The sequence below is a fragment of the Lithobates pipiens genome, unplaced genomic scaffold, assembly GCF_037356315.1.
Source record: "Lithobates pipiens isolate NorthernLeopardFrog02 unplaced genomic scaffold, aLitPip1_a1.2 Scaffold_18, whole genome shotgun sequence".
Taxonomy (NCBI): domain Eukaryota; kingdom Metazoa; phylum Chordata; class Amphibia; order Anura; family Ranidae; genus Lithobates; species Lithobates pipiens.
The window spans coordinates 232,608,478-232,624,451 of NW_027507758.1; the positions used below are offsets into that span (position 1 = coordinate 232,608,478).

At 43.2% G+C, this 15,974-nt stretch overlaps 1 protein-coding gene across 1 annotated transcript in view; it reads right to left on the reverse strand.

Moving 5' to 3' along the window:
- Nucleotides 1-15,077, reverse strand: part of MAP3K4 (mitogen-activated protein kinase kinase kinase 4) — a 183,442-nt gene extending 168,365 nt beyond the window's left edge. Inside the window, exon 1 of the mRNA XM_077486665.1 lies at nt 14,623-15,077. Within this exon, the coding sequence (XP_077342791.1) occupies nt 14,623-14,627 (5 nt within the window). The 5' untranslated portion in view covers nt 14,628-15,077. The remainder of the gene's footprint in view (nt 1-14,622) is intronic.
- Nucleotides 15,078-15,974: the final 897 nt, after the last annotated feature.

Here is a 15,974-nt window from a genome sequence, read left to right on the forward strand (position 1 = left end):
CCTCATACACACTGGACATTAAAATAAACTTTATAAAAACGCCCAGCTTTGCAGTGAGTTTTTCAATGTTTTTGCATTGTTTTTGTTTTTTTTTGGGATCAAAAACGTTTATTACAAAAAAAAAAAAAAAAAAAAAAAAAAAAGGGAAGTGGTGAGCCTTTGAGTTTTTATCTGCATTTTTAAAGTATTTGACAATAGAGAGTTTTTACAGCTGAAAAACTCCTCTCAGAACCCACTAGTTTTGGGTGTTTTTTCCAGCCAAAAACAGTTGATAACACCCTATGTGTGCATGGACACATAGGATAACATGCTGGAAAGTTTGACTGTAGAAAAAAAAAATTAAAAAAAATTTTAAAAAAAAGGGGTCTGAAGCCCAAAACAGCAGCTGTAAAAATGTCCAAAAACGTCCAGTGTGTGCATAAGGCCTAAACAAGAGGGAGATTTACAAAAACTAGAGCTAAGAAAACTGGAGAAAAAGTAAACCAGCTACACAAAACAAGTTGCAATTTTCTGAAAGATGGAACATGACCGCTTGCAATGGGAAACCTTTGCTAAATTTGCCCCAGTTTTACCATATAAGCCCACTGTGATTAAAGTATCATATTGCTTAGCTCTACTACATATAGATCACAATCAAAGCTTGAAGCTTCAAACTGTTCACCAACCAAAATCCCATTGTTTTCAAGTGAGTCTGTTCACACCGGAGTGTAGCATCGATTGAAGCTTGAAAAGTATATGAGCTACGAGCTTGAAGTGTTTTTGACACCATTAAATTTCAATGGGAACGTCTAAAAGAAATAAATAAAACACACACCGCACACAAAATACATGCATCAAACGCATGTGTAGTACTTTTTCTCTAGGAACTAGCTTTCCATTGATTAAAAATATTTAACATAAAAAAAAAGACACTCAAGCAAAAAACAACTGTACAAAACACAGAAAAAAAGCCCATAAAAATTTTATATTATATATATATATATATATATATATATATATATATATATATATATATATATATATATATATAGCATCAATGCAGCCAAATGGAAAGAAAGGCTAATCTAAACATTTAAACCTTTTTATCCCAGAGGAACTCTTGAAAAAACTAAATATCCAAAACCCCCCAAAGTTATTTTTTGATCTACAGCTCAGGGACTATAAAGCTGGCCATAGATGGGTCGAAATTCAGCCGGTTAGCAGGGACAGGCCAAATTTATATCCCTGCTGTTTTAGAATGATCAGTTCGTTGTAGATACAAATCTACGCATATAGAACAAGGAATACATTTTGAGCACTTCCCATTCAAGACATACTGGATAGGAAGGGTGATATGTTGGTCATCGATGCAGCAATGACCAAGACAAGATTTTTTTTTTTTTTAACCAGCAATTCTTAGAGACTAGGGAACCGATGGATTACAAAAGGTGGTGGAATGAGGCCCCTTCAATCTGTCCTTGCAATGGATGGGGCAGATTGGTGCGTCAGCAGCCATTAAGGAGTATGACATAACGTTGGAAGTGACTCTGCTCCATGCCACTGTGACAAAAGTGGCCCAGAGGCCATCTTTGAGATTGGTTCTGTGCACAGAGCCAGAATGGACAACACTTATAGCCCATACACACTATCAGATTTTCTTCTGATTTTTCCTTCAGATTTACCAAAACCATATAATATGAGGTCAAACCTTGGGAGTTTCAGTTTGTATGCAATCAGGCAGGCCCTTCTACTACATGGCTTTGGTAAATCCAAAGACAAAAATCAGCAGAAAATCTGATAGTGTGTACGGTGTTTATGTCATTCCCGCTCAATCAATAGGGAAACTTTTTTTTTCAAGCCCCAGCTAGGGCATTGTATATACAAGTCCTTCCACACTAATGTAGCGGTGGTGTTACACTGCGGTCCTGCTGTCCATGTAGTTGTGCTATACTTACAAGCTCTTTTGCTACTCATTTCTTGAGTTTAGCCGGAGACTGCGTCTGATTGTGCTACCCTTTTTCTTTCTATATAGAGTTTGGGCCCTGTTGATCACGGTAAGACAGATAGATCCTGATAAAATAACATCTGTCTGCAATAAAGCTATTACCATCTTCCACGGGAATATACAACCTCTTGCTCTTGGCTTGGAATATATATAGTAGATGTACACACTCACCGGCTACTTTATTATTAGGTACACCTGTTCAATTTTTGGGTAACACAAATTACCAATCAGCCAATCACACGGCAGCAACTCAATGCATTTAGGCATCTAGAAGTAACGAAGAGGACTTGCTGAAGTTCAAACCGGAGCATCAAAATGGGGAAGAAAGGGGATTTAGGCAACTTTGAACATGGCACCGTTGTTGGTGCCAGATGGGCTGGTCTGAGTATTTCCAAAACTGCTGATCTACTGGGATTTTCACACACGCACACACAAACATCTCTATGGTTTACAGAGAATGGTCCAAAAATATCCAGCGAGTGGCAGTTGTGTGGACAAAAATGCCTTAATGTCAGAGGAGAATGGGCAGACTGGTTTGACACGACAGAAAGGCAACAGTAAGGCTTAGTGTACACGGGGCGCTTTTCCTAAACGAAACGCGGGCAAACGCAAGTTACCACGTTTTGAATAGTTAGGCACTTGAAATGCCTGTAAACTCAGCTTCTGAACCCATTTTTTTGCGTTCCAAAAAGTACCTCTAAACTCAACTGCCCAGAAATGACTGTAAACGACCCTGTGTACATCGACAGATAACAGAGGAGAGTTCACAGCAGTTGAAAAAAAACTCCCAACTGCTCCAGAAACTACGTTTACAAGCAGCAGTGTACATGAGGCCTAACTCAAATAACCACCAGTTACAACCAAGGTATGCGGAATACCATCTCTGAATGCACAACACATCAAACCTTGAAGCAGAGGGGCTACATCAGCAGAAGACCACACTGGCTGCAGCTCCTGTCACCTAAGAACAGGAAACTGATGTTCGCACAGGCTCACCAAAAATCAGACAATAGGAGATTGAAAAAAACATTGCCTGGTCTGATGAGTCTCGATTTCAGTTGCGACATTCAGAATTTGGGTCAGAATTTGGCGTAAGCATGAATTCATCCTGCCTTTTATCAGCGGTTCAGGGTGGTGGTGGTGGTGGTGGTGCAATGGTGTGGGGGATATTTTCTTGGCACACTTTGGGCCCCTTAGTAGCAATTGAGCATTGTTTAAACGCCACGACCTACATAAGTATTGCTGCTGACCATTTCCATCCCTTTATGACTATAGTGTGCCCATCTTCTGAAGGGTACTTCCAGCAGGATAATGCACCATGTTGCCAAGCTCAAATTATCTCATCACTGTTATTTTTTTAACATGGCAATGAGTTCACTTACTCCGGTGGCCTCCACAGTCACCAGATCTCAATCCAATAGAGATGTGGTAGATGGAATGTTTCCAACACCTTGTAGGCTCTATGCCATGAAGAATTAAGGCAGTTATAAAGGCAAAAGGGGGTTCAGTTACTAGGAAGGTGTACCTAATAAAAGTAGCAGGTGAGTGTATATCCTATGTGGGACTTCTTATTAATTTATTTTATTTATATATTCTCGATTCTATTGTCCATTTACCTAGGCAGTTTGTGCTCATTGGCGTTTCGGTGCTCTACCAGTGGTCTGCCTTGTTTGTACCATCTCAGTTTATAAACTTGACATCTGAGTAAACACATTTCAGTCAAATGCCTTGCAAGTATAGTATGCTATGGTATATACATTTCTTGGTGCATTTATTAGTCTATGCGTTTATTATAACTTAATCATGATTACTTCTTATATATGAGACTTTTGTACATCCCTGAAAAAGAGGAAGGCATGTTAAATGCTCAAAATGCTTTGGGCTCACCTTGCCCCCACGGTTCCATACTCTGTGAGGAACCGTGAATGTTTACTAGATTGCTCACTTAATATGTGGAGCAAGTTATACATGGTCACTGTAGATATAGGCATCTGCTTTTATGTATTTTTAATATATACACACACCTAAAATCAATGGGGCTTTTTAGTATTTTTGTGGGATGTGGGCATTTACTGTAAGGTTGGTTCCTCTCATGCAATAATTTTTTACACATCTTCCAAATGGGGGCACGGACAGCAGTACAAACCTGACAAAGTATAACCTCGATACCCCTTCCTATCCAAAACTAAAAAAGGGAAAAAAAAAAAAAAACCCACACCACTTGTCTCGAGTACAGAAAGTGATAGGAAAGCCAAAATGTTTGAGTCAAAGCCCAACTGCCTTTACATACCGGGCAAACATACACAACTATGAATATAAAAGGGTTTCCCAGAACACCAAGTTTCAATTATGTCAGACTGTAGAAATTCATAAGAATATGCAAAAAACTTGGCAGTAAACTTTGTTTCCTTTTAACTATACCATAAAAGACACTATTCAAATAAATATTAACAGTAGGGTGAATGTTTAGAGTAACACCCAGACCTCGGCACTTCCAGTTGCTGGGAACAATTTTCCAGTCATGAACACACACCCACCAGCCACTGCCGTCAGGTGTTATGACAAGCCAACCTACATCCAAAAGGTCAATGCTGAATGAAACAGGAACTGGAAAGCTGTTAAGCTATGAAAAATGATAAGGTAGGTTTAGAAATAGTCAACACAATTGTGCTACAAGGAAACACACCGGAAACAGTATCTTAATAATTCACAATCAAACTGCAGCAATTTTGATTCTGCCCAATATATGTATATAAATAGCTCATACAAACACGTGTTTCCTACCACAAAAGAAAAAAAAAAAAAAAAAAAAAAAAAAAAAAAAACTGTACTTTGAAATAGGTTTGTATTTTCAGAAACATGTATAGCTACGTGAATTAATAATATATTTCCAACACTGTAAAGACATCAGTTACAACCTTAAAAAGGCAAATATATGAAGCAAACAGATTAACAAGGTTTACTATTTTTTTTTTTCCACAAAAAGGGAACCTGAGAGAACAGAATCAGATGGAAGATGTAATTATCTAGGACAAGCATGCTGCCAGTAAAAGCACAACTCTTCTGTATGCTTGGTCTAGGTGAAAGGTTCACACTATTGCAGTGCCATTTTGATCCGATTTTCAAGCAATTTTTAGAGCAGCTGCAGTGCATTTTTGCTTTTCTAAGGCTGGATTCACACCTATGCATTTTTGATGCTTTTTGCATTTTGCAGATTTGCACTACAGAACGTGTTCCATAGGAAACCATGTCAAATGGACTGTAGTGCAAATCTGCAAAATGCATAGGTGTGAATAGAGCCTAAATGTGTATTTTACTAATGTGACTAATCCCTACTGTCAGCAAGGGGGATGAGCCATTGGTGGCTAAGGAGCCAGTACCCGCCAGCATCCCAGCATCCCAACAATGCATCAAAAAAGACACGTAGAGGAGATTTTAATGCACTTCCATTGAAGTCACAAATTTGCACCAAAGTAGCACAGGAGGTTTCCTCAAAGTTGGATCACAGCCACGCTGCATTGATATGAATGGGTCCAATTGAAAGCAATGTTATTTCCACTCATGTAGAGCTGCACAATTAATCGTTAAAAAATCGTGATCTCGATTCAACCCCTGTGACAATCTCTATTGCAGAGTTTGCCAATTCTTTTATATAACAAGTGGAGTGACTTATCTGCTCACTCAGCTGTCAAAAGAAAACATCTTGGCAGTCTGCCAAGTTTTTAAAATGAAACATTGTAACTAAGAGCCGGTTCACACAGGGGCGACTCGGCCGCCTGACAAGGTCGCCTCCCGTTCTGTACTATGGAACCATTCTAATAGGAGTGGCTCAAGTCGCTCTGACTTAGAAAAAGGTCCCTGTACTACTTTTGGGGCGACTTCAGGAGACTTGCTTTGACTTCTATACATAAGTCATTTTGCAAGCCGCTGCTGAAGTCGGATGCTGGTCGCCTGAGGCAGTCGCACTGCAAGTCGTGCTGCCTCAGTGTGAACTGACCCTTACTCTTCTTTCTTAGATCAAAGTGATACACTTCTGTGTGTAAAGAAAAAAAATCCAGGCAGTCAGGAAAATTTTTAAACAACGTGTAAATGCAGGAAGTTTAACCACTTAAAATGGAAGTAAACCCTTCCAAACAACTTTGACCTACAGGTAAGCCTAGATTAAGGCTTACCTGTAGGTCCAAGTAATATCTCCTAAACCTATATGGTTTAGGAGATATTTGCCCGAAAATGGGCACCGCTGTCTACGGCGCATGCGCCGTAGACAGCGGCGCGCATGCGTACTAAATGCGGCAAGTCCAAGAATGGATTTGCCAAATTTGTCGACTCCCGTGCGCATGCGCGGGAGTGACGTCATCGCGGCCTCGCCGTATGACAGCGGCGGAGCTGCGAGGCGCGACTCCCGTGCGCATGCGCGGGAGTGACGTCATCGCGGCTTCGCCGCTGTCATTGGTCGGAGCTGCGAGACGCCACCAGCAAGATGGACGCGGCGGACTACAGGGATCAGCGGCGACTTCGCTGGCTCCTGTGTCAGGTAAGTGACACATAATGAGCTACTATGCGATGCATAGTAGTCCATTATGCTTTACCTTTGCAGGGAAAAAAAGAGGAAGTAAACCCATCAGGGTTTACTTCCTCTTTAAAGTCTAAGGCCTCTTTTACACGGACAATCTGTTCAGGTCCACCTGTCAGTTTGTTTTTTTTTTACGGACCTGAACAGACACACCATAGACCTCTATGGAGAGTCGGATGTCAGCGGTGACATGTCCGCTAACATCTGACCCGCTCCGATCCGAAAAAGTGCGACGGAGGAAAAAACCTACTTTTCCATCCATCTTGGGATTGGATCAGGTGACCACTGACTCTACGGTCTGTCCTCATCCGATCCCCCATAGGGGAGAGCGACACTCTGCCAGCTCTGTCCTTGCACAGTGTGCAGGGATGGACCTGTCATCCACCTGCTCAGCGGGGATCGTTGGAGTTATCCCCGCTGAGCAGAGTGGGCTCCATACACGTCAGTGTGAAGGAGCCGTAAATCTTTTTCTGACACAAAAAAAACACACTTCAATGAAGAATAAAAATAAAAAACGAAACAGTAAAGTTAACCCAATTTTTTTTGTTTTAATGTGAAAGATGATGTTACCCCCCCCCCCCCCGAGAATCGTGAGAAAATCGCGGTCTATCTTCTAAGCAAAAAAATTGTGATTCTCATTTTAGCTAGAATCGTGCAGCTCTACTGTCATGCAATTCAGTGCAACCCAAGTTGCATCTGAAATCCATCAGTGTGATGTGAACCAGGCCTTAATTATGTAAGGATACCATGATCTAAATGGCAGAATATCAGTAACAGCAGCTATCATATTTCTATGCTTAGTGGATCAGATTATAGAAATCAGGAGTGTTGTATGCACAGGATCTATGATGATGTACAACTAGGAGTTGCATGATTGACAGCAAAGGCTGACAGAATTTGGCTGAATTATGCCGTCTATCATTCAGCCTGGAATGAGCGTAGAATGGCTGCAAAACCTGCAAGAAAATCAGCTGCAGAGGTGATCACTGGAGTATAAAGAGGGTGAATTGTCCTGAGACAACCCGTGGTTGCAGGAAACAAAAACAAAATGCATGATCAGCTCTTCTAAACGCCTCTTCTCCCAACAGGAAAAAAGCTGCTTAAAAAGCAGCTCAATGCACACCAGTTTATATGCATTAAGTCTATTGGCCAGAATTTATATAATCTTTGGCCTGCTCAAGCATTTGCTTAGCTCCTTTTGAATCTGGGCAGGAAAAAGGTGTGCGAGTGTGTAAAGGGGTGGGATGGATGGGTTCTGTGGAGTGGGTACATGGTTTTGACAGGTACCCGCTCACATTTCTGCTCAGATCACCTAGAGTTCTCCTCTCCCCCTCCCTCCTCGCAGTCTGCTGGAACACGTTACAGGCCCCAGAAGACTGCAGGACCAATCACAACAGGCAGCACAGCTCATACATGAGCAGTGGGCACTCAGCTGGGATGCCACAAGCTGTCACAGCTGGGTGCTCACAGTTGAGATGCCGATGCATGGGACAGAGCAGCAAGGAAAGGAACAACTCACGCGAGCACATCGCTGGATCCTGGAACAGGTGAGTCTCTGTTATTGAAAGTCAGCAGCTACAGTTTTTGTAGCTGCTGACTTTTAATAAGTAGAATTTTTTTTTTTTATCATTTTAAAAATAACAAACACTTTACTTGCTGTAAATGGATTAGCAATCATTAATGTAGATATTACTGTAGCTTAATAAAACAAAAATCACAAAAGTGTACATAACCTCATTCTTTCCATCTTTACTTAGGTCAACTTTCAAAAGAACAGCTTATATAATATTTGTCTTGTGATGAAGTGAGAAGAGAAATTCAACAAAAAATGGACACCAAATTCTCTACATGAAAACGCATTATAAACAAAGCCAGGGGCTACACATTACAAGAAGTTATTTGCAGCATTTGCTTTCAGCCAGATGGTATGTCTGAGTAAATTAACATGTACAGACACTTTTCACAATAACATAAAAGGCATAATCTGTGCAAACTAGCAGCCAAACCAATACAGAAAACAGTACAGTTTTCTATTAACATTTCATTATGCTCTTTGATATTGTCTGTGTGACAAAAACAGGCTGCTGTTTAAGCAGGGCGAGTATCTATCCATAGGACTCTATACAAAATAAAAAAAGCGCATTCAAACGTGTGAAAGGATCAGTCCACCCAGAAGTGATATTTTAGTTATAGGTTGGGCCTGAGTCAGTACCAGACGCCTCCTAAAGGCTTCCTGCCATAATCCCTGTGCAAAATTGAACTATCAGTAGACTGACCCTTTAAAGCAGAACGTCTGTGGGCGAGGGCAGTATGCATAGCATAATTCACATATAGGCATAGTAACCTATATAGTGCCCTCCTCCAACATCGCCTAATTCAAGCTCTAAATTGCCGCTCCATCCTTTGCCATCTTTTCTAATGCTACTTCCAGATTTCCCCCAGTTCCCTGCAGCTCCTCTTCACAGTACCTGACTCCATCCTTGGCTGGAATGGGCCGCGAGTGTAAACTGTACAGCACCTGCCATGGCAGATTTATAGTACCCCAGCAAAAACCGCCCCCCCCCCCCCCATTTTGGATAGTGTAGGTTAGGATTACAAGCCCTGTTAGAGATTTCCCCTCACTTTTTCTACCACTGACAATGGTTTCACCAGACAGAAAGTAAAAAATAAAAATAAAACACACACACACACACACACACACACACACACACACACACACACACACACACACACACAGCAATGCAAAGCTGGCAGGGGTTGTAAACCCTACCAATTCTAGTGTGTGGTGTGGGTGGGTGTATACCATATATCTGTGTTGCTGTTGGAGACTCGCTTCCTGTTTGGTGAACTTGCTGTCACCTTGAGAGTAAAGTGAGGGGAAATCTCTCCGAGGGATTCTTTAGATAGATAAAACCCAATAACCATATCTAAAACTAGAAAAAAAAAAGAATTTGTCTTAACATACAGTTTAATGCAGTATTAAACCCAGAAGCAAACCTTGATTATATTGCAGTTCTTAGATGTGATGGCTGTATAAGTTTCCTTTTTTAGGCTTTCTTCTGTTTTTATCTGGTGATCCAGCCAGCAAGTCTGTTTTTCACAGCACAAACTCTCAAGAAGAATGTAATCAGACAAATTACGGAACACAGACAGGGGTGATTCAAATGATCAGCTTTTATTTTTTTTCCCCATGCAAAACCTTTATCCCAAGTGGAAGAAAACTATTTGCTGTAGCTGATTATAAAGTGCGAGCTGGAGTTTGGCTTCAATTTGTTAGTGTTTCTAAATCTGCTAATACATTTAACACAACCACACAACGCTTCTGGGCTTCCTGTGCTCATTCCTCCAGAGCCATGTCTCACTAATACAATAAGTGTGTTACTGGCCAGATCATCACGTGAACCAGAGGGGGGGAAAAGCCAAAAGAAAAGATAACTGTTGCAGCCACCACATCTAATGGATTTGTAAGCTGCAATACACAGGGGGTTATTTACGAAAGGCAAAAATCCACTTTGCACTGTAAGTGCACTTGGAAGTACAGTCGCTCTAAATCTAAAAGGTAGATCTGAAATGAGTGGAAGCTCTGCTGATTTTATCATCCAATCATGTGCAAGATAATATGCGGTTTATTTTCCTTGCATGTCCCCCTTGGATCTACAGCGACTTTACTTCCAAATGCACTTTCAGTGCAAAGTGGATTTTCCTTTAGTAAATAACCCCCATAAAGTTTGTATGCAGTGCTAAGAGTGGAAGATAGATGAAGAAGCAGTGGATACAGGTGAAAGCCTTACACCAGCTTCAGTGTATAATCAAAAACACACCACTGTGCGCACAGCTATTCTTACCAGAAGGCAAGCATATGGCACATCCAATATTTCATACAGGCAGCATCATCCATTATCTCACCAATATCAGCACAGGAACACTAAAGGTAAGGGATCCTCAGCAACCTCCAATATGCGATAATATAGCATCAACTCCAATGATATTCAGTGAGAAGGATGCACTCCATAAAAGAAATGAAGGGGGCATAGTGAAGCCCAATACAGACAATACCTCAATTTAAAAAAGGGGGTACTCGCAAACATAAAAACGAGCACTGAGAATGAATTTGAAAGAACCGCGGTTGTAGCGTGCTGGTGTGCTCACGGCATCACTTAATACGTGTTGGGTTTGAAGTTTACTACCACATTAAATTTAAAGAATCAGCAAGATAAGACAAGTTAAGGTCCCACCACTTGGCCATCCACCAGCGAGAATCTGAAATTCCTCCTGTTGAAGAAACTAGCTGGCGCAGCTCTGCGTAGGAACCAATCAGATTCAAGTCTCTTTAGTCAAAGCTTAGGCTTCATGTACACGGGACATTTCTCAACTTCTCCTGAATGCTGGAACATCACAGCTAGTAATCTACGTTGTGCGTTTACTAAAAATGACCTCAGAAGACCCTCTCAAATGATTAGAAAGCACTAAAAACAAGTATTTTTAACTATTTCAGCCATTCAGTGAACATCCCTTGTAATATATAAAAAAAAAAAAAAAAAAACCCATGACAGGACTTCTTAAATATGAGATGTGGGGTCAAAAAGACCTCAGGATTTCATATTTACACTAAAATGCAATAAAAATAAGTACATAAAAGTTTGTCACAAAGAGAGGACGTATATTGGCGTATAGAAGTGGTTAATGCATAGGATGCATTAAGGTGAAAAAACACGAGGGGGGTTTACAACCCCTTCAAAGGTATTGAGGGACTGCTCATCCCAGCCATGAGCACTGGTTTTCAGCCTTGGATAGCACCACCAGCAGTAGAGCTTGGGCACTGTATTCCGTCGTTTTTCAGTGCAAACTTGAAACCGCCAAATGCTCCTAAATGGTGTGTTTAGGGGTTTTCTGACCCAAAGCTCCTCTCAAAAACGTGATCCGGACACACAGCATTTTTTATGCCCGGTGTGCATGGACCCTGAAAAGGTGCAGGTACTTTGGGGCAGCTGCAATGTGTTTTTTGGCCCCATAGACTTCAATAAGAGGCAATGTTACCTGCATGTGCAAGCAGTTTTACTGCATTTTTGGCAGAGTTTGGTGTATAAAATCCAGCCTCTTCCTACAACAAAAAAGTATCAGCATGAAAAGCGCATCAAAAAACATGTAGTGTTGCATTACCGAAATACAAAATGCACTGAAAAATCCATCATCCTACAGCAACCCTAGTGGGAGCCACAGCTAATCGCCTACAGTGCAAATGAGCCCCGAATTGAAAATGCTTCCAAAATCAAACACCATTCATCAAATGCAAGCGGTAAATGCAGCACACACAGTGCAGAGGATACAAACAGAGCTCCAGCCTTCAGGACAACTCAGTGAGGGTCCAACAAGGCAAATAACTAAAATCCACAAATATAAAAGGAGCTGTGTTAGGAGTTACAGGCCTGAGGTCACAAAAGCAGATTAAAGGGAAAGTCACAACACCAGAGGAGGCACACTGCACCCAACATGCACACAGGTTATTGTTGCCCGACAACAGCTTAGCATTATATAGAGATAGATAGATCTCTATCGATCTCTATAAAGCCTGTGGGGCCCTCACACAATATATTAGACATCCCAACCTGCAAAAACTAATTTCAGGGAGGTGGGCGTGACTTAAGCCATGCTACATACTGGGCGTGGCTTAATGGTGTGGTTTAATAGAGTCTGGGATGACTTACATGTGCAGAATGTTAAATTGGGAATATACAGTGGGTAGTATGTGCATAGGAGGAGTGTACATCGGTGAGTAGTATGTGCAGGATGGTGTTAGTAGTTCTTTATTTTTTTTATATTATTTTTTACAACTTTATTTTTTGTTTTTCATAATAATTAGAAGTGGGGGCAGTGGACAGTGTCAGTAGAGCAGTGTGTGAGTAGTTTTTTGCTTTTATTATTTTCTCTTTTTTTTACAATCTTATCGTTTATGATTTTCTTTAAATCATTTATTTTTATTTCACAGTGCTTCTGGGTAAGGGGTGGATAGTATATGGCGGTGATGGTGTAGTTTTTATTTTTACAGGGTTTTTTTTTTTTTTTTTTTTAAAGCCAGCAGCTACAAATACTGCAGCTGCTGACTTTTAAATAATGACACTTACCCGCCCAGCGCGCCCGCGATGTCGGCACCCGAAGTCGATCTCTCGATCGTCTCTCGGGTGCTGCCGCCACCATCTTGGGTATGAGAATCAGGAAGTCTTTCGGCTTCATTTCCCGGTTCCCTACTGCGCATGCGCGAGTCGCGCTGCGCAATAAGGATGGTGCCCGCTGTCTCTGGGATCCGTTTGTTTCCCAGCAGGCAGCGGGGGACCTTCGGAAAGGGGCGTAGATTCTGCGGAAAGGGGCGTACCTTCTGCAGAATCTACGCCAGAAGTGGGTGCGGATACCTGTACTGTACAGGTACCTGCACCCCCCTCCCCCCTGAAAGGTGCCAATTGTGCCGGGGGGGGGGGGGGGGATTCCAATGAGCGGAAGGTCCACTTTAGGGTGGACCTCCGCTTTAATTCACAATGCTTTTTGTGGGGAGGGGGTTGGGGCAGTGGACAGTCTTGGTAGTGCAGGGGGGTGATGTCAGTTTATTTTATATTTTTTTTAGAATTACCATTTTTGTTTACAAGTTCCATATTTTTTTTTTTTATATATATATATATATATATATTAAAATGGGATAGGGGGCTTTGGTGAGATACCGGGGTCTAAACAGACCCCTGACATCTCCTTCTTGAGACAGGAAAAGGGAAGGAGGACATTGATTCCCCAGTCCCTTTCTCAGCATTGAAGACGAATGGACAGAAGACAGAGGCTCCTGTCCATTCAAAAACTGGAGGCGGAGGAGGATACAGAGAACAGTCGGGGATGATCGGTGCAGCAGGAGGGACAGCTGTGATCACCGATCTCCCTGTATAGCTTTTTAGCCATAGGAGGGAAGAGGAGCCACCACGGGCGTCAGTGGTAAAGCGGCGCTATTTTTAGTGCCGCTTTACCGGTGCTATTCGGCCGCTAGTGGGGTGCTTTTAACCTCCCGCTAGCAGCCGAAAAGGGAGTTAATTCCGCCGGCTACAGGGGCGCTTTGGCGGCAGTATCACGGAGCTGCCCCATTGTTTTCAATGGGCAGCAGCAGTGTATACACCGCTGCAAAGAAACTGCTGGCAGGACTTTTTGTGGTGTCCTGCCAGCGCAGTGCCCCAGTGTGAAAGCACTCGGGCTTTCACACTGGGTTTGCAGCTGAGGCTTTTTTCAGGCACTATTTTTAGAGCAGTAGCGCCTTAAAAACCGCCTCCAGTGTGAAAGGGGTCCAAGAGAAGCGGCTGTCAGCTATACAGGGAGATCGGTGTTCACAGCTGTCCCTCCTGCTGCATCGATCATCCCCGGCTGTGAATCAGGGGCCCATCCAGGATCAGCCCCGCAGCCGGGTTATTGGGCGGCACTTGTGGGCATCCGGGAGCCCCCCGAAATGCGGGAGACTTGGGATGTCTACTATATAAGAAGCCTGTAGTGTACACACAAGCACACTGTATAAGAAGCCTGTAGTGTACACACAAGCACACTGTATAAGAAGCCTGTAGTACACACAAGCACACTGTATAAGAAGCCTGTAGTACACACAAGCACACTGTATAAGAAGCCTGTAGTGTACACACACTGTATAAGAAGCCTGTAGTACACACATACACACACTGTATAAGAAGCCTGTAGTGTACACACACACACACACACACAATAAAATAAAGCTGTGGTGTGTACACACACACACACACTAATAAAGGACATTGGTGGAGGATGGTGAAGTTGCCCTGCTCACTCACAGTACATAGGGAAGGTATTGGTACAGCCAGGAATGTGCCCAGCACAGCAGACAAGGAGGGAACCGTCCAATCAGGATGGGGTGCAGAGGAGCCTCCAAAGCTTGGAGGGGTGGGTGGGGGGCACTACGCCCAGCCGATGACCTAGGGCACAGCCCTGGCCTGGGTACACCCTCATTGCATGTACAAAGCACCAGGGCCATGACGGTTGCAGCAGGCAACCATGTTTCCAAATCACTTACCTCATAGGAACAGAATGGAGGGTCGCGTCTCTTTAATTACAGCGTCCCCAGGGGCTCCATGGCATTGCCCTCCACATGCATGGTGCACAATACTGCACGGGCACCCCGAGCCTGGAAAGTTGGTGTGCAGACACCGCTGGGTCTGGGATTTTTCTCTTTTGGTTACAAGACTGAAGCGACAAGTACCGAGCGGATCACTATTTGCCAGGAAGGGAGCCGGATCCTCCCGCGCAGGCGCTCTCGTCGTTCACACGGATAGGATCACTATTTGGCAGCGGTAGAGGGGGAGGCACTGGAACAGGCAGGGGTTTTGCATGTGGAGGAGGGAGGGCAGGGTCTGAGCCGTTGTTGGCCACCCTCAATAACAAGCAGTGAAGTCCGGAGACAATAAAGGTGACGGAAGAATTCGCCGCTCAGTCAGGCCTGGATGTGGATGTGACAGAGTGGTGCACAGAGGGCTCGGCTGAGGACATGTTGCCCTCGTGTGTCTCTTGTTGTCACTGTATGCATAATGGCTGTAGTGACGTCGGCTACAAATCTCTGCCTTTTCACATGGCCCGGCATTGTATTAGTCATACGGCGGGTGTACCTACCTCAGGAAACTCACCACCCGCCAAATACTGCTTCTGTGGATGGTGCTCTGCAGCAACCTTTTATTTTTAGCTAGGGCGTCCTTTAAAACTACGCACAAATCCTAAAGTGCTATTCAACTAAAAAGCAAATATTTCTGAAATTGCAGTTTACTAATTCCTAGGTGTGGTGGCTGCATTTGTTTTCTTTCCCTTTTTTAGGCCTCATGCTCACCAGACGGGTTTTTCCTCCCCTGGACACCTTTGCTCTAGGGGAAGCTGTATTTGTGCAAACACGTTTGTCGCTTGGGAATTCATTCATGGGATTACCGACCCCACAAGAACCCCCTTAGACCACTTTCACACTTGGGCGCCTTTCAGGCGGTTTAGCGTTAAAAATAGCACATGGGAAGTGCCTCTCAAGCCACCCCAGTGTGAAATCCCGAGTGCTTTCACACTGGAGTGGTTCGCTTACAGGACGGTAAAAAAAGTCCAACAAGCCGCAACCTTGAGATGGTGTATACACCGCTTCTCTACCACCCCCTGCCCATTGAAATCAATGGGCAGCGCCGCAACACGGGCACTATTAACCCTTTCTTTGGCTGCTAAGAGCACCCCGCTAGCGGCCAAAAAGTGCGCCTCTAAACCTAGCGGTGCATTACTGCTAGCGCCCGCACCACACCAGTGTGAAAGGAGATTTAATCATATAATAACAAAACCACCGGAAATAGAACAGGAAGAGTCCATTCACACGGGCAACTTTGGATCCAACTTCAAGTCGCG